Source organism: Phaseolus vulgaris, chromosome 1 (assembly GCF_051622355.1).
Source record: "Phaseolus vulgaris cultivar YP4 chromosome 1, ASM5162235v1, whole genome shotgun sequence".
Taxonomy (NCBI): Eukaryota; Viridiplantae; Streptophyta; class Magnoliopsida; order Fabales; family Fabaceae; genus Phaseolus; species Phaseolus vulgaris.
In genome coordinates, this window is record NC_143498.1 from 9,346,680 (window position 1) to 9,370,191 (window position 23,512).

Consider the following 23,512-nt stretch of genomic DNA (forward strand, 5'->3'; position numbering starts at 1 on the left):
TCATATATGGCATGGGTACTATTAATATTGGTAAGAAAAACAAAATTTGAGTTTCAAAATTAATTATATAAGGGGTTCCTCTGCTTCTCGCTACGCCATCTCCTAGTTCCCAAATCAAATCCATTCGCTTTGCTCATACTGCTATTTGTTAATCCAACTCAAACTCCAAGGTGTCTCCTCTGATTTCACTCTTTCTATACACAGATATCTCAGAATCAGCATCACTCTGCGTTGCGCTGTGAAGGATGTGAGAAATTTAGAGCGATTTCAGTTTGTGTTCGTATTGGAATCTTTGCACGCACTTCGTTCTTCGAGAAAAGAGGTATGTACTTTGCTCTGTAACTTCTTTGTGAATGTTGAATTCAGCTGCTGCGTTCTCTCATGCCGATTTTCCGACCTTAATCATCATCTTGCTCATCAATTCAAATCAAACATTTTTTTTTTCTCATATCAAGGAACAGCTCACTCAAACCATTAAAACTCGCTTAGAAAATGCTACACAGTGTTCCGTTTATGCGGCTTCAAGATCTTTGAATTTGTCTGATACAGGCTTCTGCCTCAACAATAAAGGTTAACGAAACGTCAAATCAAAATGACTATCAATTTCAGTTAGATTGATACAAATTAGTTCTTAAATTATGGACCAAATTTGATTCAATTTGTTTTAGAATTTTAAGTTTTTTTTCATGATATCACTTCAGATATGTTTATTTTGGAAGTGAAATAAAAACTTTGATTGCCATAAAAATATCACTCATTTGAATGGAGTATATTACTATAAGTCTTAATTTTTTAATTACAATATACACTAACCTAGATAATTTATGAAACTAATATTTAAATATCATTACTTAATTCTATTTTAATCACCGTAATGATAGGTAACACTAGCTTATCTTTTTTATACAGAATTAGAAGGTTTGTATATGATGGTTAATATATATATATATATATATATATATAAATAAATGTATGTATATATATATATATAAATAAATGTATATGTATATATATATATATATATATATATATAAATAAATGTATATGTATATATATATATATATAAATGTATATGTATATATATAAATTGTGGGATATAACGTAATAAACTTATTAGTACTTAATTTTTTTAGTGTCTCAAAATTTTAACATATTACTTTTGTATATTCTGTACTAACATGTATTTTTTTTTTAAATTTAGATGAGTCAAATCGAAATTGAGCTTTTTTTCAGTAGTAAAAAATGAAGTGAACTATAGTTGGTTATATTGTTACAAACTTGTGGTAGAAGTGGTGGAGTTGTTTTACTTTGACTTTTGTTATTATGAAAAAATATATAGATATGAAAATATAAGATCTAGTTTTGTTTGAGAGTATATTTTTTGAATTTTTATTTGTTTTCAACAGAATATTTTATTGAAATTTAAAATGTAATATAATGATTAAAGTAAATGGTATGATTACATGAAAAAATAGTAATATAAAATAATATTCAGCGTGATAAGAGATGTGACAGAAGGGAATCCTAAGAGAGAGATGGCAAAGAAGATATAGCAGGATAACAGTGTAGTGTAACAATAAAAAAGAAAAAGAAAAAATAAATAAAATAAAAGATGAAAGAAGAAACTAACAGTATTTCCTCTTACTCACTTTTTTTTTCTCTTCTTCCCTCTCTTTATGAAAAAAAAAAAAAAATTTCTCTTATTAAAGTTGTATTTCATTTATTCTCTTATACAAAGTGGGATGTTGACAATAAAGTATGTGGCAGACAAATTATTTGGCATCACCAACTATGTTGGTTGAAAAATTGTCTTGCATTTATGTAGGTGTCTTTTGAGTGAGTATTCGTGATTTTTGTAAGCATTTAAGGGCATCTATCTATATATATATATGTATAATAATATCACTAGTATTTTTCAAAATATAATTTTTAAAATATAAAGATTAAAAAAAAATTAAATTTGAAACAGTATTTGTAAGCTAAAAATAAATAATTTCAAACAGATATTTATTTAAAAAGTCATCTTATACACCAATAATCATGGTGTACATGTACATCACCCACTCCATGTTACAGTATTTTTGGGTAAGTAAGTTTACCATAAACATTTTTTAAAATAAAATTGAATATTTAATTTGGATACTTCTGATAATGGTATTATTTTTATACATATAGGACTTAACCAGCAAATACGCTAATCTTGAAAGAGATGATTTTTTTTTTCAGCTTTAAATAGCTTTTATACATATAAACCTGGATTTTTTTTTTCTGTTTAGAAAAACTGGTAATTATAATTTGGTTGGAAAAAAATGTGGAATATTATTAAAATGGCTACTCTATATATGTATTACAGAAAAGATTTTAGACACTATAATATGCTGAATCTAACTTTTTAAGCATTGTTTGGATTGGATTATGCAAAATGAAAAAAGAAAAAAGAAAAGAAAAAGATAACAGAAAATAAGATTATTTGAAATAAAAAAGAAAGTGAAAAGGAAATATGTTTATTTAATATTCATATTCATATTTTTATTTTATTTTAGTTATTGTTTTAATTATTTATTGTATTATAATAAAAACATAAATATTAATAAAATATAAATGACATAATATTCTTTTTACCATGTGAAAACATAATTTTTTAACCTAATCGATTGTATTATATAGATATTAATGAAATTTACAATGTAATTAATTGTATCCTAAATAGATTATGTTTTACAACTTATCATAACTTTTTTATGTTCCCTATTTTTTTTTTTTTTTGTTTCTTTTCATTTTTCCTTCCAACTTTTCGTGTCATGAAATAAACAAGGCCTTTTATCTCATAGTTTTATAAACATGCAATTTTATTCCTGTAAAAATTTAATTAAAAGTTTGTTTCTTAAGTTTTTAAAATTAAACACTTTTAGTATATTACTGGTATAGTATTTCTAATCATAAATGTTGATGCCCACATTAATAATAATAATATTATCATTTACTCATTCACATATAATATTGATAATAAACTTTGACATTTTTTTTTTCACTAAAGACAAGTAATTTTTTTAAGAAATTAGATTATATGTTATTGTTTTGTTAAGAATTAGGTGATATATTAATGTGAGATTAAAATTACTTAGTTTAAAAAATTTCAAAAATTAAATATGCTAGTAAATTTCTACATGGATCAAAATTGTACATTTATAACATTAGAGAGATCAAAAGTATATTTAAGCTTAAAAGAAAATAGTATAATTAATAACTTATTTTATATATAATTAGAGATATTTTAATTAATTTCAAATGGCAAGTCATGAGAATGCCTTCCTATTCCTTGCTCCATCGATAAGCTACCATATAGAAAAAAATATTTATTTATGTTACATACAAATACCAGTTGGTATAATTTTTTTGTCATTACATCCATACACAAGTCATGTGAATATTTTAAAAAGTTAAGTGACTTATTTAAATAATTATATATGTATTTTTGTTCCTTATTTAAAATGCACAAATTCAAATATTTTGTCTAAATCAAATTGTTTAGACATGTATCCAAACACGTGATACATATTATGGCTGCATGATTTAAGTTTATTTCTCCAACCTTGTATAAAAATATAAACTTTGTAGTGTGTATATTTTTTAAGAATAATATATGGATAATCCTATTTAAATATACAATCAAATGTAACTTTATTTAAATCATCAATTTATATTATTAATATAGTTGTTAAGTAATCATATATATGGGTTGTTACTATATTATTACTCTTCATGAACTCATTTGTTTTTCACATAAAAAACAGATGGTAATACTATTATTGTCGCTGGCCAATAAAATTTTGCATGAAGTGAGAATGAAACATAGTTTTCCTGCTACATAAACTACCCCACAATTTATGAGTGCAATATATTTAATCTCCATATAAACTATTTGTGTGTGCTACTAACCACTATGTGTAATGATTATGAAAGAATATTTTTAAGAAACTTGCAGAAGAGCGCGTTAGTTTAGGTGACCAAATTGAACGGTGGTAACTGAAGATCTTTCTTTATTATGGAATAATTGTGGAGGATAAGGTAAGGGCAATTGGGCACGGATGTGTACCTTTTGTGATGGTAAATTCACAAATAAAGTGAAACAAAACACCTATTTAGCGAAGCTGGAATCAGATATTTATGTCACATTCAAGTCACTTTGGTCGGACTTCTAAGATTCCATTCATCTGTTTGCTGCTGTTACGAGTTACAAATTCGTGGTGAAGCTTAATTGTCATTCTTTTGGGTATGATATGCATTCGCTTGTAAAGCCTAACAATGTCTCTTCACCACGTGGATTCTTGTTGTTGCTTGATGGCGTGTTTGGAACTTTGTTCAAGTGGATTGGACAAATAAATTACATTAATATATATAGCACCAGAATGAACATGCTATCTACTGAAGTTTGTGAGGGCTCTCCTTTTTTAGGCAATAGACTCAGGATTTGATTATTGTGAACGAACTAACCGTGGTTTGGAAGGATCTATTTTATCTCTTACTTGAATATGTTGGAGATATATCGACTAGAAATAAAAATGTTTGGATAAAAAGTTATGAATCAGTTTTATAAGATTGAGTTAGATTTAAAAGTTAACTTCTCAACATGGTATCAGAGATCATATAGAGTTAGTAAAGGTTTGTTTGTCTCACCAAACCGATCATCTATTTCATTATATAGTCTCACACGAGATAAATCTCGACATAAAGAGTGTGTTAGAGATCTTCCATCAACTAAAAATAAAAATATTCATGGTATATTATTAATGTAAAACTCATCTTATAACTTTGTTTTATAAGATTGAGTTAAACTTAAAATTCACTTCTTAATTAAACATATAATTGTTTTACTCTACGTACTAGATAAATAAATTTATGTACGGATTAGTTATCTCCTACAAACTTCTAAAACCAGTACAAAATTATAGTTTGTGCTAATCTTACACTACTCAAATACAATTACCTCAGTTAGAAGATTAGATGACTTGTAAACCTAGAAAAATTGAACTGCCAAAACTTATATAAAGTATGTGTCAATCCCGCCATATATTTATATGAACAGCTCTCAACCAGACGCACCATCTTGCTTTCTGTAATAATTGTGAATTTTGTTACTCTATTTGTAAAGCAAATTGCTTTATTATGCGTTCACGAAAGAAAGGAAAAGGTTATAGCATTTTATATTTCCACTATGGCATTAATATACTCGCTGGATTCTTCCACGTACCCATCTAGGTTTTGCACCGAAAATGTCTCCTTTTACTGATGCCATGATTCTCCTGTCATCCTCTTTATTCTTGTTTCTGTCTCTTTCTCTCTGCATTTGATAATCTATTGGAAAAGGAACGTTCGGTGCTTAACTTGTTATTATTCGTAAAGTCATGTTCAAAGGTCAGGAAATGAAGCACGAGGATTCTTTACACATGCTTGGGAGAATGTGCGCCTAAAGCATTGCATTAAGTAGTGCTCTATCAACCCCCATTGATGACATCATAGTTTTAAAATATGATTTTGATTGTGTGATGATGTTCAAATTTTTGAATATTGCAGGTATAAATATGGCATGTGTGGATATGCACTACACTTCATAGAACTATTGTGCACCATATATAACATATAGCATTCATCTAACTGATGATGGGATCTGTCTTAGGAACTGCACAACTCATTTGATTCCTTTTGCTGTATGGTCTCATTAGTTACCTGTGATCCGTTTTGCACTGCAGAGTTATATTATATTGTGTAATGCAAGTAGGAATCTGCACAAGAAAGTAACGGTTCTGTTTCTCCCTTTGACTAGACTTTTTCACTTTGATAAAAGGAAAAGAAGGAAAGTTGTTGACTGGGGAAGTTGATTAAATGGCAAAAGTTTGTTGGCCATATTTTGATCCCGAGTATGAGAACTTCAGCAACAGAATCAACCCTCCAAGGTTAACTGTTTTATCTTCCCTTGAATTACATCTTTGCTTTTCTTTTCTTTTTCTTAGCAATTGCTGCAAAATTGTGTAGATTCTCTCATCATTTATGTATAGCTTAATTGGTTTAATGTAGTCTCAAAGGTAAAAGGAAAAGAGCAGCACAACAAAAATGTTAAAAGCTTGAGTAATTCATAACTTAATTAGTCTTTGTAATCAATTTAATCCCCACTAGAGTCCAAGGTTAGCTCCCTGTGAAATTGGGGTTTGTGGCGGGAATTTCTAATACCAGGAAGAAGTGACTCTTTGATGGTAACTTTGTTTCCACTTCGCAGGGTCTCTGTGGACAATGATAGTTGCCATGATTGTACACTGATCAAGGTATAATTTCTCAAAATGACTAATTATGATAATGATATGGCCTCGTTGTGTTCTGAGTCATGATTTGGCAGCTGAGCATCTTGGGAAAAATACCTAGATCATGTCGATTTAAAGTTACTTTAACCCTAGAGCTTTGTTTTTCTCACACTACGTTGAATTTAACTTTATTCTTATTCTTATATGCCAAACGAGACTGTATTGCACCTCAGTCAATTCTCTGACTTATGTAAAAAACTTTCGCCAAATTTCATTTGACTAGAAAATAATTCAAACAAACTCTACCCGCAAGTGACCACTTTCTTCATTGTCTTTGATTAGGAACATGCTAGCAGTTTGTTCCTTGTTCTAATTTGAATAAATGAACAGAAAAGATAAGTTGAAAACTGAATTGAAAAGCGCATTGAACAGACAGAATTTCTGTTAAAACCCCATTAAGTCGACTGCTAAAAGATTAAGTTAAGGAAACCATTTGGCTTCCCCCAAGTGGCTATCATCATCATATCATATTTTTTCCATAGTTTTTGGATGAATCATTAATTTAGAGATAAGTTGATGCAATATCTAATGGATTTTTTTTTTTCGAAAATAAAATGCAGTTTGATAGTATTAACAAACCTGGAATTCTGCTGGAAGTTGTGCAAATCTTGACAGACCTTGACTTCATAATTACCAAAGCTTACATATCTTCTGATGGTGGATGGTTTATGGATGGTATGTTCGTGATTGAAAACTTGAATCGGTAATGCATTGACTACACAAATTTGTCCTGTCCTTGATTGTTGTTAGCCTGATTAAAAAGCTGGTTACTTTTGAGAACACTGGTTATCAAGATGCTCTTCATTACTTTCAGTTATCTCTTGACCATGTATGTCCATGAAGTATTTATTTTTTTATGCCTATTTGAGCCAAAAAGAGGGATAATCCTATTTTGGTAGATTAGATACTTGTATGGCAAACAACACATTTTAGTTCTTATGGACATATTTGCTTAAGGTTGTCTTGTAAATAAAGATGAATTCATAGCTAAAACCACTCCCAATTAACACAAACATTTAACAAGTGACTTGTTTACCAAATGGAATAAACAGTATTTCATGTCACCGATCAGCAAGGAAAGAAGATAACAGACAGCAAAACAATAGACTTCATTGAAAAGGTACTCATCTTTCTTCTGATATATTCTTTTAGTAAAATATAATGTGATATATTGATGTAATAAATTGAAATAGCATAATAATTGAGTTACTGAAATGGAGCATTTAAGCTTTATCTGTCTTTAGAAAAGGAAGCACACATGATTTGTTGTTTTAAGAAAAACATCAGTAGTAGTATAAACAAAATACTTGGTTCACACCATATTCAGAACCAGATATGATCTGTACCCTTTCTCATTTTTTAGTCTCCAATGCACCTCTCTAACTTGAGAGAAATTCTGAACTCACCTAGGAACTTCCACAGTCTAGGAAATACACTAGTGATGTTACTATAAAAAACACGTTCACACTAGTAGCTAGATACCCTTCATTTACATATGTCATGTAACAGACATCAAATAGTGAGTAATATTTGTGAACATTATTACAACAGGCTTTAGGACCAAAGGGCCAGAGCACAGAAGGAGTAAGGAGTTGGCAAGGCAAAAGGGTTGGAGTTCATTCAATTGGTGATCATACAGCCATTGAGCTCATTGGAAGGGACCGGCCTGGTCTCTTGTCTGAGATATCAGCAGTCCTTGCCAGCCTCCAATTCAATGTGATTGCTGCTGAAGTTTGGACTCATAACAGGAGAATAGCTTGTGTGCTTTATGTGAATGATGCTACAAACGAAGCCATGGATGAATCAAAAAGATTGTCTATTATGGAGGAGCAGCTGAACCACATCCTACGCGGGTGTGAGGATGACGAGAAAGTGGCTAGGACCAGTTTTTCAATGGGTTTCACCCACATGGATCGGAGGCTCCACCAAATGCTATTTGCTGACAGGGACTATGAAAGTGCTGGAGTAACAACAACTGATTGTGCTCCTTCTTTTAGGCCAAAAATCAGAATAGAACGTATTGTGGAAAAAGGGTACTCAGTGGTTAGTGTGAGATGCAAAGATCGGGCAAAATTGATGTTTGACATTGTTTGCACTCTCACCGACATGCAGTATGTGGTTTTCCATGCTACAATCTCATCGGAAGGCCAATATGCATCCCAGGTACATATCATTTATCAATAATAATCCATTCTTTACTTCCATTACAGTCATTATTTGGTTCGCTCAATTGATTGTAACCCAACTTTTGAGTATGCAAATAACCGTGAATCGTTTTTTTTTTTTCAATCAACGGTGAATCAAATTTTATTATAAATAATAGAAAAATGATATATTTAAAATCTTGTTCCAGTATAAGTATAAAACCCTCTTTCTTTGTCTTAAATTTTAACTTTTGTATGATATAACAAAAATACATTTTTTTTTATATCATCAATTAGAGGTTGTATACTGGAACAGGTTGTCAATGTATCATTCCTCTAAACAATAATATACAGAATCAAATATAATATTAATTAAAAATAAGTGATATAAAAAAATATTAAAAGTATCATATATAAAAATGAAGTCAAAATGTTCAATTCATACAATTAAATGTAAAATATTATTTCCTATATTTAAATTTTCATCCTAATCTTATAAGTTCCCTCATCATCTCTCAATATCAATCTCACTTAGATTATCTTATTCCTCTAGCATAACATTCTTTTTGGAGTTCATCATCATCCTTTTTTTCTACCTTTCCAATCATTTCTTCAATTTCATAGGTTTTTCCTTTTTATCGACATTAGTACTTAAATTACCTATTAAAGAAACAACAAACTTTATAAGTACTATAATATTTATGATTAATTTGCACAAGTTTTATAGTTTAAACAAATACTCCTCTTTCTTTTCTTGTTTGAAACTTCCTCTTCAAGAGAAAAAGTTCATGTATATTCATTTATGAAACATCGTTTGGTAAAGGTAATTTTTTCAATAATCCACTCATCATCTAATTCAATATCAATTAAACATATAGGATCATAAGTATCCCCTTTCTCTCTCTAACCTTTTGTCTCATCTTAAGTTGAAGATTATTTTTAACAAAGAGGAAAACATATAATCTTTTTGTTGTTCTAAAACTACATTGCTAGATTTTGCAACTCTTTACCCTCTCCACCATAACTTCCCCCCAAGGAGCTATAATTTCAAATAAAAAGCTAACATAAGTAAATGTAATCTTGATTGTTATGTTTTTTTATGAAACCATGAAAATTAATTAGATGCTCACCAAGTTGTTTTTTTTTTATTTATTATTACCATTCTTCTTCCAACAAATTATTGGCTTTTTTGAATTTATCAAGTTCTTGATCAAGTGAAAATCTAATCCTTCCATCTAGGATTATTTTTTCAATGATCTTATATAAACAGTATAAAATCTGCATTGAAGTTTTTGTCACAAAGAAATGTGAAAAGAAAAAAAAGGTATTAAAATAAAAATCATTATTAATTTGCAATAATGATTAATGTATAGTATAAAAAATAGTTACTTACTTATGACTAAGATAGTAAGAAACAAAATGAAGAAGTCAATGTAATTGTAAATTTCAACGAGTATTAGTTATTGTCCACACCTTTTTGTAGCTAGAGTCTTGATTCTTAAAACTTGTATGATGCAATTCTTCTTGAGTGTTGGATGAAATTGATGAAATGCAACGAAAGTCTTGTACATTTTGTTGAGGAAGCATTGAATGGCTATGGAGGTATATGGGTTTAGGAGTGAGTTTACAAGGTGCAAGGGTTAAGGAAAAGGTTATGTCAACTTTCTTGAGTTTCTAAGAATACAAGAAGCATAATAGAGAGAGATTTGGATAAAATGTGCTGAGAGTTTCAAAAACACAATTTCATATATTAATCAATCTGAAAATTAAGAGAGAGGAGTCTCTTATTTATAGCCTAAGGAGACTCCTAAAATGACTAATAGAGTTCTAAACTACTCTTCATTCCTAGCATGACATGTGGCAATCCTATATACAAGAAGTCATCTATTCATAGCTTGCCACATGTCTTTGAATGATTGGAAGTCATGGAGAAGGTGTTAGCTTACTGCTTAACGAGCTTGAAGAGTTATTTCCCATACAAAGAAAAGATGCCCCAAATATATGTCTTGTTTGGAGAGAATTATATTCCTATTCTAAAGTTGACTCAGAAATACAAGTCAGAAAATACTATTCTACTATTTACAAAATTTATACAAGACTAAGGCAAATATTATCTTTTGTATTCTTCTAAGTTGATCCCCTGCTCTTAGTTGAAAAGAATGGTGGCTTTAGTATGAATGGTCCTCCATCATTGTAGCTATTAAATTTGTGCTTTCGCTCTATCCAAAACTTCATAGATTATAGCGTGGTAGGTTTTGAGTCACCATCTACAAGTCTTAATACTTTCACAAGTGGAGTCACACACTTCAAACAATATTGGATGGATTTCCAAAATCTATCATCACATAAAACAATGTTCACTAATTGTTTACCTTCAGGTGTAATCATTACTGGTTGTCCATTCTTGTGAAACAAATATAGTTTGAAGAGCATTTTTTGTTGTTGTGCTATACATTTTAAGGTGAGAAAAGCAAGTGCAAATCTTATGATTGTTGATCAAGATAATTCTTTTCCTTTAAAATACTTTTTATACAAGTTTAAGACTCATGTGTGCCTATAAATGAAAGTTATGACTTTTTTTGACATTTGTAATGGTCTTATAAAATACTAGGAGCTAATCAATATCTTCAAGAATTAAATCAAGGCAATGAGTTGCATAAGGAGGCAAAAATAATTTTGTTTTCTTCTCTAACATTTTTTCTTGCTCCCACAAAATTAGAAGTATCATTTGTCACAACTTGCACAACATTATCCTCCCCAATTTCTTTTACCACATAATCTAATATTTCAAACATTTTTTTGACATCCTTGATCACATTACTAGCAATATATAGGTTTTAAGAAAATTGTTCCACTTGGATATTTAACAAAAAAAAAATGTTGGTAAAAGACCTCCCTTTTCCATCTATTCAACCATCACACATCAAAGTACAATCCCATTTCTCCCATTCAACCTTATATTTATCAAAATTAGGTTGGATATTGTCAACTGCCATTTTCAAATAAGATACCATAACTTCATGATTACTAGGAGACTTTAAATTTTTTTACATATTCAACAACATATTTTAACATTTGGAAAAATAAGGAACTTTTTATCAAATTAAATGGTAAAGCATTGTCATATGTGCATCTGCAAATGTCTAGAATCACCAACTCTCTATCCTTAAACAATTTATTCATAGTTTTTTGCTTTATAGCTCATTGCTTCCCCTTCTAGGAAAATGATTCAAATGTTCCTTTTTCATTATTATCTTGGATATCCACTTCTTCAAAATATCATGATTTGCTTCTTTGATTTTGTTTTTCATTGTCTTCTATCAACTTTAAAAACATGTCTTTAATATGATTCTAACCAATGTACGTGCAATGAAATCTTCCTTTGTTCTAGCAAGATGATATTCATTCTTGAAACATCACCCGAACAAGTATGTGAATAATACTTGCACTAGATTGTCTATTAGGGAGAACACTCTCACAATGATTCAATATAATATGTATTTCTTTCTTTCATTGTTTGACTCATGACCTCCACCAACAAATTCAAACAACAACTATTTTTTTTCTAAAAATAAAATAAGTAGAATCCTTAAAAACTCAATTTTACAGGAAAAAGAAAGAAAACAAAAAATATAATAACAAATACAAAAACAATTATAGATAAAAAAAATAGTTTTATATAAACAAATACTTAACCAATTTTAGATAAAATAAAATAAAACGTATACTTAAACAATTTTATATAAAAATAAACAGATATTTAAATAAATTATATTAAAAATAAAAAAATACAAGAACACTTATATATTTTAAAATGTAATTTTTCAAAGAAAAGGTAAAGAAATTATTAAACAATAATTAATTTTGCACACTATAATAAGAAAAAAAGTTTTAACGAAAGTTATTTAGCAGAGGTTAATATAACCCTAAGAATTGATTTAATTAATGGAGGTTTTTTTAACCTTCGTTAAGTTCAAAGGTTATTCTAAAACCTCAGCAAAATAACAAAAGGTTTTTTTAACCTTCGTTAAATTACGAAGGTTTATTTTAAAACCTAAGAAAAATAACAGAGATTTTTTTAACCTTTGTTAAATTCCAAAGGTTTATTATAAAATATCAGCAAATTAAAGGAGGTTTTTTTTAACCTTCGTTAAATTCTAAAGGTTTATTCTAAAACCTCAGTAAAATAACGAATGTTTTTTTAACTTTAAGTAAGTTCCAATGGTTTAATCTTCAACCTTAGCAAATTAATGGAAGTTTAGGGTTTAACCTTTGTTAAGTTTCAAAGGTTTATTCTAAAATCTTAAAAAAATAACGGAGGTTTTTTTAACATTTGTTAAATTTCAAAGATTTATTATAGAACCTCAATAAAACACTCTAGATTTTTCAAATTTCAATAAATAAATATAATTAAATATATTTATAAATAAATAATTGAAAATTATATAGCTTTAATATATATTTTATAACTAAATTCTCTAAAATTTTGAAAGCGTAACTTTATACTAAAAATAAGTTTTCTAAGGTTTCAAAAATTTATTTTAAAAACTCAGCAAAATAACTTGGATAATAAGTATTTCAACAACTAATCTTGGATAATAAGTATTTCAAAAGTATTTTGCATATTTCTTATGAATGATGGTAGTTGGATTATATAATTCCTAGTTTTTTTTGTTACGAGCTCATACTTTAAAAAACTTGACTTATTTTGTTTTACCTTTTGATGTACGTATATTTTATGTGCAATTTTAGTTTTAGTTATTATTATTAATATTTAATTTTCATAATTTTGAAATATTTTAAATTGAGATTTTTATTTTAAAATGCATTTAATAATTAATTCACTGTGAAAGTGAGATGTAATAAATTTAATTTCTCCTCACAAATTTGTTCTTGCAATCTTTAGTCAGGAACACATATGACTTTGAAACTCATATCTGATAGATAATGCAATTATTTATGATATATAAAGCAGTGATAAACACTAGTTGTTGCCGAGCTAGGTAACAGTAGCTTGTTACCCAAGTTGGGACAGTAAGTTGATGGAAGAAGTAATATTGGAGTAAGAAGAAGATAGTGTCTTATTTAATGTTTCTTCTCCTTAGATAAAATAGACATAAGTGTGGCTGAATTGTGATTCTTGGCTAAATTGTGGTTACCGGCCATTGAGCCTGTGCCCAGAGAGCAGTGTGTCTACGTTGGAAGATAGAAGTCAGGAGGATCTTTAGAGATGATGGAAAATGGGGTTAAAGGTTATTTCAAATGACAAGTCATTTTACGAAAATTTTGAAACTCATGGTATTTTACGGGTGTTTTTAAACCCATGGTAGAGGTTTGAAACCTATGGAATTTTACTGAGGTTCTTAAACCCATGATATTTAACAAGGATTCTGAAAGACTTTTCTCGAGATTTAAAAAAACTTCAGGGAACATATTTCCCAAAGATGGTTTAGCGGAGGAAAGCAACCCTGAGTAAATGACTTAATAGATGTTTTAACCCTGAATAATGTAAAAATAAAGTCTCGTTAAAACCATTTTTTCTTGTAGTGACATTTGCATAAAAACACAAAATAAAAGATAAAATAAAAAAAAATAAAACGATACAAAGTTAAAATAAAGAAAAAAGTTGTCAACAAGAATGAGTTGTTGTTGTAATAAAAATAAGTGAAAGTTTCATATTATTAAAATAATCTATAATAATAAATAAAGATTTTTTTTTTACATTTTCTAATTTTATCCTTTATGATATTAAAATATAACAAATTTAACCATTATTTATTTAAATTGAAAATTTAAAATTTAAAAAAATTTGAGTTTAAAGGAAAACAAAATTCAATTTCTTACAATTTTATCCTTTAAATAACTACTTTTTTTTAAAAAAATTTCAAATAATTCTTGCCAATAAAAACAATCTATACAATAAAATAATTATATACAACAAAATTAAAAAAATATTTATTTTTATAATAATTTTAAGAAAAATATTTTTATAATTTAATAAAATATTTTTATTTCAATAGTTATTATAATAATAGTAAAAAAAATCAAAAGAAAAAAAGTGTCATAACATCTTTTAAAAAAATAAATTATTTATTTATCTGTAACAATAAGATTGTGAACATATTTCGTGTTCCAATTTTATCCTTATAATATTAAAATATCATAAATTTTGACAGTTATTTATTTAAAAATGAAAATTTAAATTTTAAAAAATTTAGAGAAATTTGAATTTAAAAAAGAAAAAAAAAATTCTTACAATTTTATCCTCTAAATAATTACTTTTTGAAATTAAAAATAATTCTTCACAATAAAATATCATATACACAATACAAACATTACACACAATTAAATTTAAAAATGATTTATTTTTATAATTACTTTCAATAAAATATTTTTATAATTTAATAATATGTTTTTATTTCAATGGTTATTATAATAATAGTAGTTTTTTATTAAAGGAAAAAAGTGTACAATATTTAGATTACTCATCTTTTAATAAAAAATAATTTATTTATTTATTTAATAAATTCAATAATTTATTTTTATTTCAATATAATTAAATATTTACTCTTTTTAAAAAATAACAACTACATATATATAATAATTAACCTTTTAATATATATATATATATATACACACTTTATTCTTTAAAGAAATAATATATCTCTTACTTCTACCTAATTTTTTACAATTTCATTTTTTAAATGACTACTTTTTTAAATTCAAATAACTACTCAAAATAAAATTAATTTTAAGTTTACGATAATATATCTAATTGTTATATATATATATATATATATATATATATATATATTTTATGATAATTTTATACAATCACGATGTCATATATTTTTTTATTCATATAGATCATGTTTTTCATGATAGGTGTATTGTTTGTAAATTTATTTTATTGGATGATGCTCCACATTAACAAATAGATAAAAGTAAACTATCTAATTTAAATAATATAAATAGGTAACATACATATATATATATATATATATATATATATAACTCTCTATATACAAAAGAATTCATTATTAGATGTAGAAAGAGGAAGTTGAAAAATGTGGACTAAAAAGTGTTTGATATGCATTGGTAGGAGTACTTTATCCGGCACATTGATGGATGCACGCTTGACACTGAAGGAGAGAAAGAAAGGGTCATCAAATGCATCGAAGCTGCTATTCAAAGAAGAGTTAGCGAGGTAATGTGCAGTTCACATTTCATTGATGCATGTTTCTCTGGTTCTCAACTCAGTAAGTTCTGCATGAAACTTGATGGTTTATGTTATGTTTTAACTAGTGAGTTTAATTTTCTCTTGACCCGTTTTCTTCTGAAGTCACCCATCTACTATATTCTTTTCTGCTCATCAGAAACTCTTCTGAGTTTAACCCAATGAATGCATTTTGCACCTGCAGCTATCTACTTGTATTGTTGCGAATGCTACGGCAGATATATGGGGCTAAGTTCCACTCAGTGATGGTCTTTTGTCTTCAATAGAGCATTTAGAGCTTAAGAACCTATAATCTCCACGTAATATCATCTCATCCACATCCCTCCCTATCACCTAAAAACTACAAGTCAAAAACACTAAGGCAAAATTTGTTGTTTGGTTTTATCATATGCAAATTGAGTTAATGTGACAAATGCACTATATCCTATTTGACATTTTCTGCATACAATACAAAGTAATTATCATGATCATAGTGTTGTTAGCTAGCATTGATCCTGTGTATGATGGTGGACACAGGGTGTGAGCCTTGAACTGTGTGCAAAGGACAGAGTGGGGTTGCTGTCAGAAGTGACAAGGATTCTGCGAGAGAATGGCTTAACAGTTAGTAGGGCAGGTGTGTCAACCATAGGGGAGAAAGGGCTGAACGTGTTCTACGTGAGAGATGCCTCTGGGAACGCAGTGGACATGAAGATCATCGAAGCATTGCGCAAGGAAATTGGACAGACATTGATGGTGAATGTGAAGAGGGTACCAGGCAGTGCCAAAGCACCAGCTCAAACCCGAGGATGGGCTAGAACAAGCTTCTTCTTCGGGAACTTGTTTGAAAGGTTCATGACTTGAATACTCAGACTTCAAAAATCATGCATTCATTCTACTTGTCTGGTTTTAAAGGACACATTGAAATGTGTACATTTAAGAATAAAAACAAAGTTGTTAAGTGTCTCACTTAGGTAGGGCTTCAACTTGGTGCCTTTTGTTTTAAACCAATGCTTATAAGGTGTAACTTATATTCTCTCAATGTTATCCTATTTTTGAGTGATCTACTTTCTTTATCATAACTTTTTTTTTGACTCAAAGCAACAAGGGCAATAAGGACACTATATTATTACGTATCTAAGTAATTAATAAAGGACTTAATTAACTAAGTGACATCAAATCAATAACTCTGTTGAGTGAATTGAATCTTTTTAAAAACATTGATAAAATATTCTATTTTGAGAATAGATGTGGTAGGGTGCAATTCTCTCGATGGTTAAGTATAGAATGGAGTATGAAACATTAGAAATCGAGAAGATATGAAAGGAATTGAAACTCAAAATAAATAAATTAAAGAAGTATATTCCGAGATATTCTTGAAAAACTTAATTACATGAGGTATACTTGAAAAATTTAATTACATCGAAGATGAGTGTGTGCTCAAGATAAATTTAAATGAAAAAAATTCAAGAATTAACTATTAGATAAAGTAAATCGATAAGTGATTATAAAGATTTTGAATAATGAAAAATTGTGCAAGCTTTATTTTTTAAAACGTTAATTATTATTTTTTACATTATATATATGACGAAGTAGACACTACTTTGAAATTTAAGAGTACATTTGTCAAAACATTTGTTTTTGTTAAATACGTTAACATTATGATTATATATGGTGTTAGAAAAAAATCCATGAGACCCTATTTATTATTTATTTTGATTAAGTTCTATCAAAATAAAAAGCCCAAAGCATTATTAGTACCTTGTTGTCTTTACATTTGTCAGACACAAGCTTCTTTTCATATTATAGAAAACGTAAGCGTTTTGTCTGTCAAATGATATTACACATTGTTGTCTTTTCTTCATGTGATAAGCAAAAGTCTTAATGAGATGATACATAGCTGTTAAGCCAATATTATTATCAAATATTATATATACTCATATGTGTTTGCAAAGAATATTTTTACCTCTCAAGAACATCTCAAAAACTCATGTCAACATCAAAATATTTCTTGTAAGACACATCTAAAGCTTCTCCATGCCAAATCATCCCGACGCACCTTTTGTCAAGCCTAGAAGCACTATTTATTGTCTACGCTTTGTGACCTAGGTCCAACTATTCATGTCAGTATTTAGAACGTTGCTTGGCGAAAAGATAAGCATTTAATGTTGCATGAAGTGCATTTAATGCATCTATCTTTTTATGCAAGAAGAAGAAGGCATCTCTTAAGATCTCAAAGGTTAGAAAAAAAGAGAGCAATAACTTCTTTCTCCACTCGGTATTTAAAGGAATCCTTCAAGTTAAAGACAAAGAGATCGATAAAATATAAGTACACAAATGCTATCGAATTGATGGTAGAAAAGCTCCATGTGATCAAACTTCACAAATATCACTTTTCGTTTTCAAAATAGAAAATTAGTAGAGTGAGTAAAATTTACATACATCATAAGACATTTCCCCTCTCTAGCAAGCAACTCTTGTGATCATATCTTTACAAAAAATTTGTAAACAAGGAGTGATTGTGTTTCACAAAAATACTCAATGTCATAGATAGGAGTGACTACTTGCCAAACAATACTCTATATTAGTTAGGAGTGGCTACTTTTAAAACAATATTCATTGGGGCTTAGCTTGGAGTGGTTGAGGTCTAAATAATATTTGGTTTTTAGTCCAAAGTGGTTGCATTCCAAACAATACTCAAGATTTTTAGCCTGAAGTGGCTGAGTGTTCAAATAGTACTTAGGTTATTAGCTAGGAATGAATGTGTTCCAAATAATATGCAATTTATAACATGCAATAGTAGTTTGTGTTAAGACTAGATGGTTTATCAGTCTCATGACATTAAAGCCTAGATGTTTTAATAATAACAAATACTATAAGGTGTGTTATGTTTTATAATAAATCTCACTATGTGCAATATAAACAATATTAATAAAAGAAGATGACTAAGACTCACCAGACAATATTCCAGTGAAAATATTCCTTAAACAGTCTAGTAAAGACACATCAAACAGTTCAATCTTGGTCTCAGTATTGGACAATCACTAAAGTGATTGTATGATATATAGAGAACATTTAAAACAAAGAATGTTGTTCAATAAGATAGTTCAAATGTGAAGAGACCACTACAAGAAAAATCCATTTTACCTACCAACAAAAAGTGGGGCTATAAAAAAGAAGTCACTAGATAGAGTGAAGTCTACTTAAGTTGGACACAAAAATAAATGTCAAATATTATGTCTACAATGAAAACCTTTAATTCACACTAAAAATTATTATAATAATAATAATAAATTAACATCTAGAATGGGGACACAAAGTAGATGTAATGAAAAATTAAGTGACAAAATAATATTGAGTTTAGAATGAGGACACAAAGTGGATGCAAGTTAAAAATTATTAAAATAATAATAATAGTAATAATAATAATAATAATAAGTTAACGTCAAGAATGGGGACACAAAGTGAATGCAAGTTAATATTTTATTACATTTAGCATAGGTCTAACCGATATTAAGGTGGCGTGGGCGTTTATTGTCACCTTAGCCCACGTTAAGTTATTTAAAGAGAAAAAAAATAAAACATTAAAACATTTTTATCTCACATTTTCATTTTCTCACACTTTCAATCATTTATGTCTCACACATTTTCATTTTAATTATTGTTGGAGATCCCACATCGATTAAAGATTAGGACATTTCATAGTATATAAGTCGGTGCAAACATCACCTTATAAGCCAGTTTTATGAGGTTGAGTGATGGAAGAGGCCCCAACACCAATCCTTTGAGAGGCCACTAAAATGCTACATTGAGGCAACCACTAGAGTCATGGTCAAAGAGGGGTCAAGAGGACACATTTTTACATGTCATAGACCCTAGTGTGTCATAGTTTTTCTTACTTTTCTAGTCAAAGTAGCATAGTTTAAATATTTTTGTAAATGTGTTGAAACATGCAAAGTAGTACCTAAAATGCTAACCTAAGTTTAATTAGAGTTTCCTACTCCTAATTAAACTTAGGTCCAACCCACAATTAGCCTAAGTGGGGCATAAGGTTCTAGAACTCCTAGCACATGGAAGAATTCTAGAACCTACCTCACATGTGCTGAATTTTGGAGCCACCATCCCATGTGCTCCCATGTGCTCACATTTGCATGTAATTTGGCTAGCATTTCCTCTTCATTTACATTTGCATTTCTGGTCCTCCAAGGCTATTTAAGGAGGATCCTACCTCATGTTTTGATAAGATTAATTTGAGTATTGTTATGCTGCCAAACTTGAGCCATACATACTCCCTTTGCCTACAATCTCTCTAGATTTAGGTCATTGATCTTCAACCCATTCGCCTACCAAAGAGGGCTGGCCGAACCTCCCTCACATCCCTACTCTTCCTGCACCTACAAGGCCACCACACCTCCTAAGAGGGCCTTGTCCACCTCCAATCCGTCCAAGCTTCCGCCACCACTCAAAAACACAAAAGAGAAGAGCTCAATGTCATCATTGAGTTAGGCTTAAAGTCCACTTCTTAATATGGTTTAGGATTGTTTGTTGGGCTTATCATGTCACCCGCTATCGGACCACCCATAATATATAATCTCACGCATGACTTGGTAGCCTCAGTGTGAGGGGTATGTATTGGAGATCCCACATCGACTAGAGATTAAGACATTTCATAGTATATAAGTGAGTGTAAATCTCACCTTATAGACCGGTTTTATGAGGTTGAGTTAGGCTTTAAAGTCCACTTCTTAATAATTATTTAATTTATATCCATTTTAGTGTCCCCCAAACTAGGGGTGAGCATGGATTGGATTTTCCAAAATCCAATCTAGATCCAATCCAAATCCAAATAAATGGATTGGATTTAAAATCCATATCCACTTTAACTAGATCAAATATATTTGGATTTTTTTAAAATCCATTTAAAGTGGACTGAATCCAGAATAAATCCACTTTATTAATTATATTAAATCCATTTTGTCAATTACATTAAATTCATTTTGATATGGATAGAGACTAACTTGGCTCGAACTGGGACTAAGCCGACTCAACCTCGACGCAGACCAACTCGGCTCTACATCGGCCCCGACCCAGACGACATCGGCCTCGACCCGAACGACTATACATCAGCTCGGGCCCGAATGACTCGACATCGGCCTTGGCCCGAACGACTCGACATCGGCTAGGGCCCGTCGACATCGGCTCGGGCCTGTTCGGCTCGACATCAGCTTGAGCCCGCTCGGCTTGACATCGGCCCGGGCCCGCTCGCCTCAATATCAGTTGGGGCCCGATCGCCTCGACATCGACTGGGCCCGCTCGCTTCGACATCGATTTGGGTTCGCTCGGCTCGAGATCGGCCTGGGCCCAAACGACTCGACATCAGCCTGGGCCGAACGACTCGACATCGGCCCGGGCCCGCCAAACTAGACATCGGCTCGTGCCCGCTCGGCTCGACATCGGCCTGGGCCCGCTCGACTCGTCATCGGCTCGGGCCCGCTCGACTCGATATCGGCCGGGCCCGCGCGGCTCGACATCGGCACGAGCCCGCTCGGCTCGACATCGGCCCGGGCGCGCTCGGCTCGACATCGGCCCGGGCCCGCTCGGCTCGACATCGGTCTGGGCCCGCTCGGCTCGACATCGGCCCGGGCCCGCTCGGCTCGACATCGGCCCGGGCCCGCTCGACTCGACATCAGCTTGAGCCCGCTCGGCAAGACATCGGCCCGGGCCCGTTAGGCTCGACATCGGCTCGGGCCTGGTCGCATCAACATCTGCCCGGGCCCGTTAGGCTCGACATCGGCTCGGGCCCGTTCGACTCGACATCAGCTCGACATCAGCTTGAGCCCGCTCGCCTCGACATCGGGTTGGGGCCCGATCGTCTCGACATCGACCGGGCCCGCTCGCTTCGACATCGGCCAGGGCCCGCTCGGCTCGTCATCGGCCCGGGCACGCTCGGCTCGACCTCGGCTCGACCTCGGCTCGGGCCCGCTCGACTCGACATCGGATCGGGCCCGTTCGACTCGACATCAGCTTGAGCCCGCTCGACTCGACATCGGATCGGGCCCGTTCGACTCGACATCAGCTTGAGCCCGCTCGACTCGACATCGGATCGGGCCCGTTCGACTCGACATCAGCTTGAGCCCGCTCGGCTCGACATCGGCCCGGGCCCACTCGACTCGAAATCGGCCCAGGCCCGCTCTACTCGACAACGGCTCAGGCCCGGTTGCATCGACATCTGCCCGGGCCCGTTCTGCTCGACATCGGCTCGGGCCCGTTCGACTCGACATCAACTTGAGCCCGCTCGCCTCGACATCGGGTTGGGGCCCGATCGTCTCGACATCGACCGTGCCCGCTCGCTTCGACATCGGCCCGGGCATGCTCGGCTCGTCATCAGTCCGGGCCCGCTCGGCTCGACATCGGCCCGAGCCCGCTCAACTCGACATCGGCCCAGGCTCGCTCGACTCGACAACGAACCAGGCCCGGTCGCATTGACATCTGCCCGGGCCCGCTCGACTCAACATCTGCCTGAGCCTTGTTTGCTTGACATCGGCCCGGGCCCGGTCGGCTCGACATCTGCCCGGGCCCGCTCACCTCAAAATCGGTTGGGTCCCGCTCGCCTCGAAATCGGCCCGGGCCCGCTTGCCTCGACATCGGTCCGGGCCCGACCGTCTCGACATTGACCAGACCCGCTCGCTTTGACATCGATTTGGATTCGCTCGGCTCAACACCAGCCCGAGCCTGAACAATTCAAAATCGGCCCGAGCCTACACGACTAGACCCACACAACTCGACATCGGCCTCGGCCCGCACGACTCAACATTGGCCCAAGCTCGAATGACTAGATATCGACCCTGGCCCCCTCGGCTCGACATCAGCTTGGACGCACTTGGCTCGTCATCAGTCCGGGCTCGCTCGGCTTGACATCGGCCCTGGCTCATTCGGCTCGACGTGGACTTGGGTCAACTTTGCTCAACCTGCGCCTGAATTGTCTTGGCTCAACCTGGATCGGGCCAAGTCAAAATCCAACCCAAAATACAATTTGGATAATCCAAAAATGTATCCAATCCATATCTAATCCATATCCAATTAAATGGATTGGATTTAAAATCCAAAAATATGGATTTGGATTTGAAATAAATCCATTTAAATGGATCAAAACTAATATGGATTTAGATAATTATGGATTGGATTTTGTAATTTGGGTTTTTTGCCCACCCTTGCCCCAAACCTACACTATAGTTAAATAATATATTTTTCTTTATGTAGGCTTAGCCAACACTACCTTGTAAATTTGTGTCCCATTGGAGGCGGTCGCTAGCTAATGCATAGCCACCAGATTAGCTTTCATTTCTATTGGGACACTAAGCCCACACTAGCCCCATGTAACCCCTCTATTTTTTTCTTTGTGTCGCTCTTTTGGGGACTCTACTATCACTATTTCTTGTAGTGGACGCATCAGACAGTCTCATTTGACTAGATCAAACGTTCTCACTAGAAGGTCTTGTCAGATAATCCTATTACTCATGGATACATCGAAATATCTTGTCAGACATCTCATAAGGCATAACAAGTTAGATGAACCCGAAGCATGTGAAAGCTCAAACTATAAAGTTCCTCTAAACACATCAAATGGTCACCGAAGCATGCACTTAACATATTTTGTAAGAATTGTAGGCCTAAAACAAGAGAGGGGTGAATTGTTTTTAAACATTTTTTGCAAACTTTGAAGGTGTGGAGAAAGCCAATGAAGAATCAAAGCCCTAAGGAATAAAAATGCCCAAGTTACAAAATTGTTTTAGTTGATT

At 32.4% G+C, this 23,512-nt stretch overlaps 1 protein-coding gene across 13 annotated transcripts; it reads left to right on the forward strand.

Moving 5' to 3' along the window:
• The first annotated feature begins 12 nt into the window (after nt 1-12).
• On the forward strand, nt 13-16,778 carry LOC137813462 (ACT domain-containing protein ACR3). Of its 13 annotated transcripts, none has more exons than XR_016519365.1 (9): nt 29-322; nt 5,825-5,954; nt 6,275-6,320; nt 6,917-7,031; nt 7,409-7,476; nt 7,908-8,519; nt 15,603-15,707; nt 15,922-16,036; nt 16,254-16,778. XR_016519365.1 is itself a non-coding variant. In XM_068615728.2 (9 exons), the coding sequence occupies exons 3-9, from the start codon at nt 5,884-5,886 to the stop codon at nt 16,575-16,577; spliced, it is 1,341 nt and encodes a 446-aa protein (XP_068471829.1). In that variant the 5' UTR covers nt 33-322; nt 5,575-5,708; nt 5,825-5,883; the 3' UTR covers nt 16,578-16,778. The 13 variants fall into 13 exon arrangements, 10 of the variants coding, with proteins under 10 accessions (XP_068471826.1, XP_068471830.1, XP_090156040.1 ...); XM_068615728.2 differs by lacking the exon at nt 15,922-16,036 and adding an exon at nt 5,575-5,708 and having other exon boundaries at nt 33-322; XR_016519366.1 differs by having other exon boundaries at nt 103-322; nt 5,751-5,954.
• Nucleotides 16,779-23,512: the final 6,734 nt, after the last annotated feature.

Excerpts from the sequence above, each read along its gene's own strand:
- LOC137813462 (XM_068615725.2), top strand. The coding sequence starts at position 5,884 with ATGGCAAAAGTTTGTTGGCCATATTTTGATCCCGAGTATGAGAACTTC. Across the intron at positions 5,955-6,274 it reads AACAGAATCAACCCTCCAAG|GGTCTCTGTGGACAATGATA; the intron begins GTTAACTGTTTT and ends TCCACTTCGCAG. Across the intron at positions 6,321-6,916 it reads ATGATTGTACACTGATCAAG|TTTGATAGTATTAACAAACC; the intron begins GTATAATTTCTC and ends AATAAAATGCAG.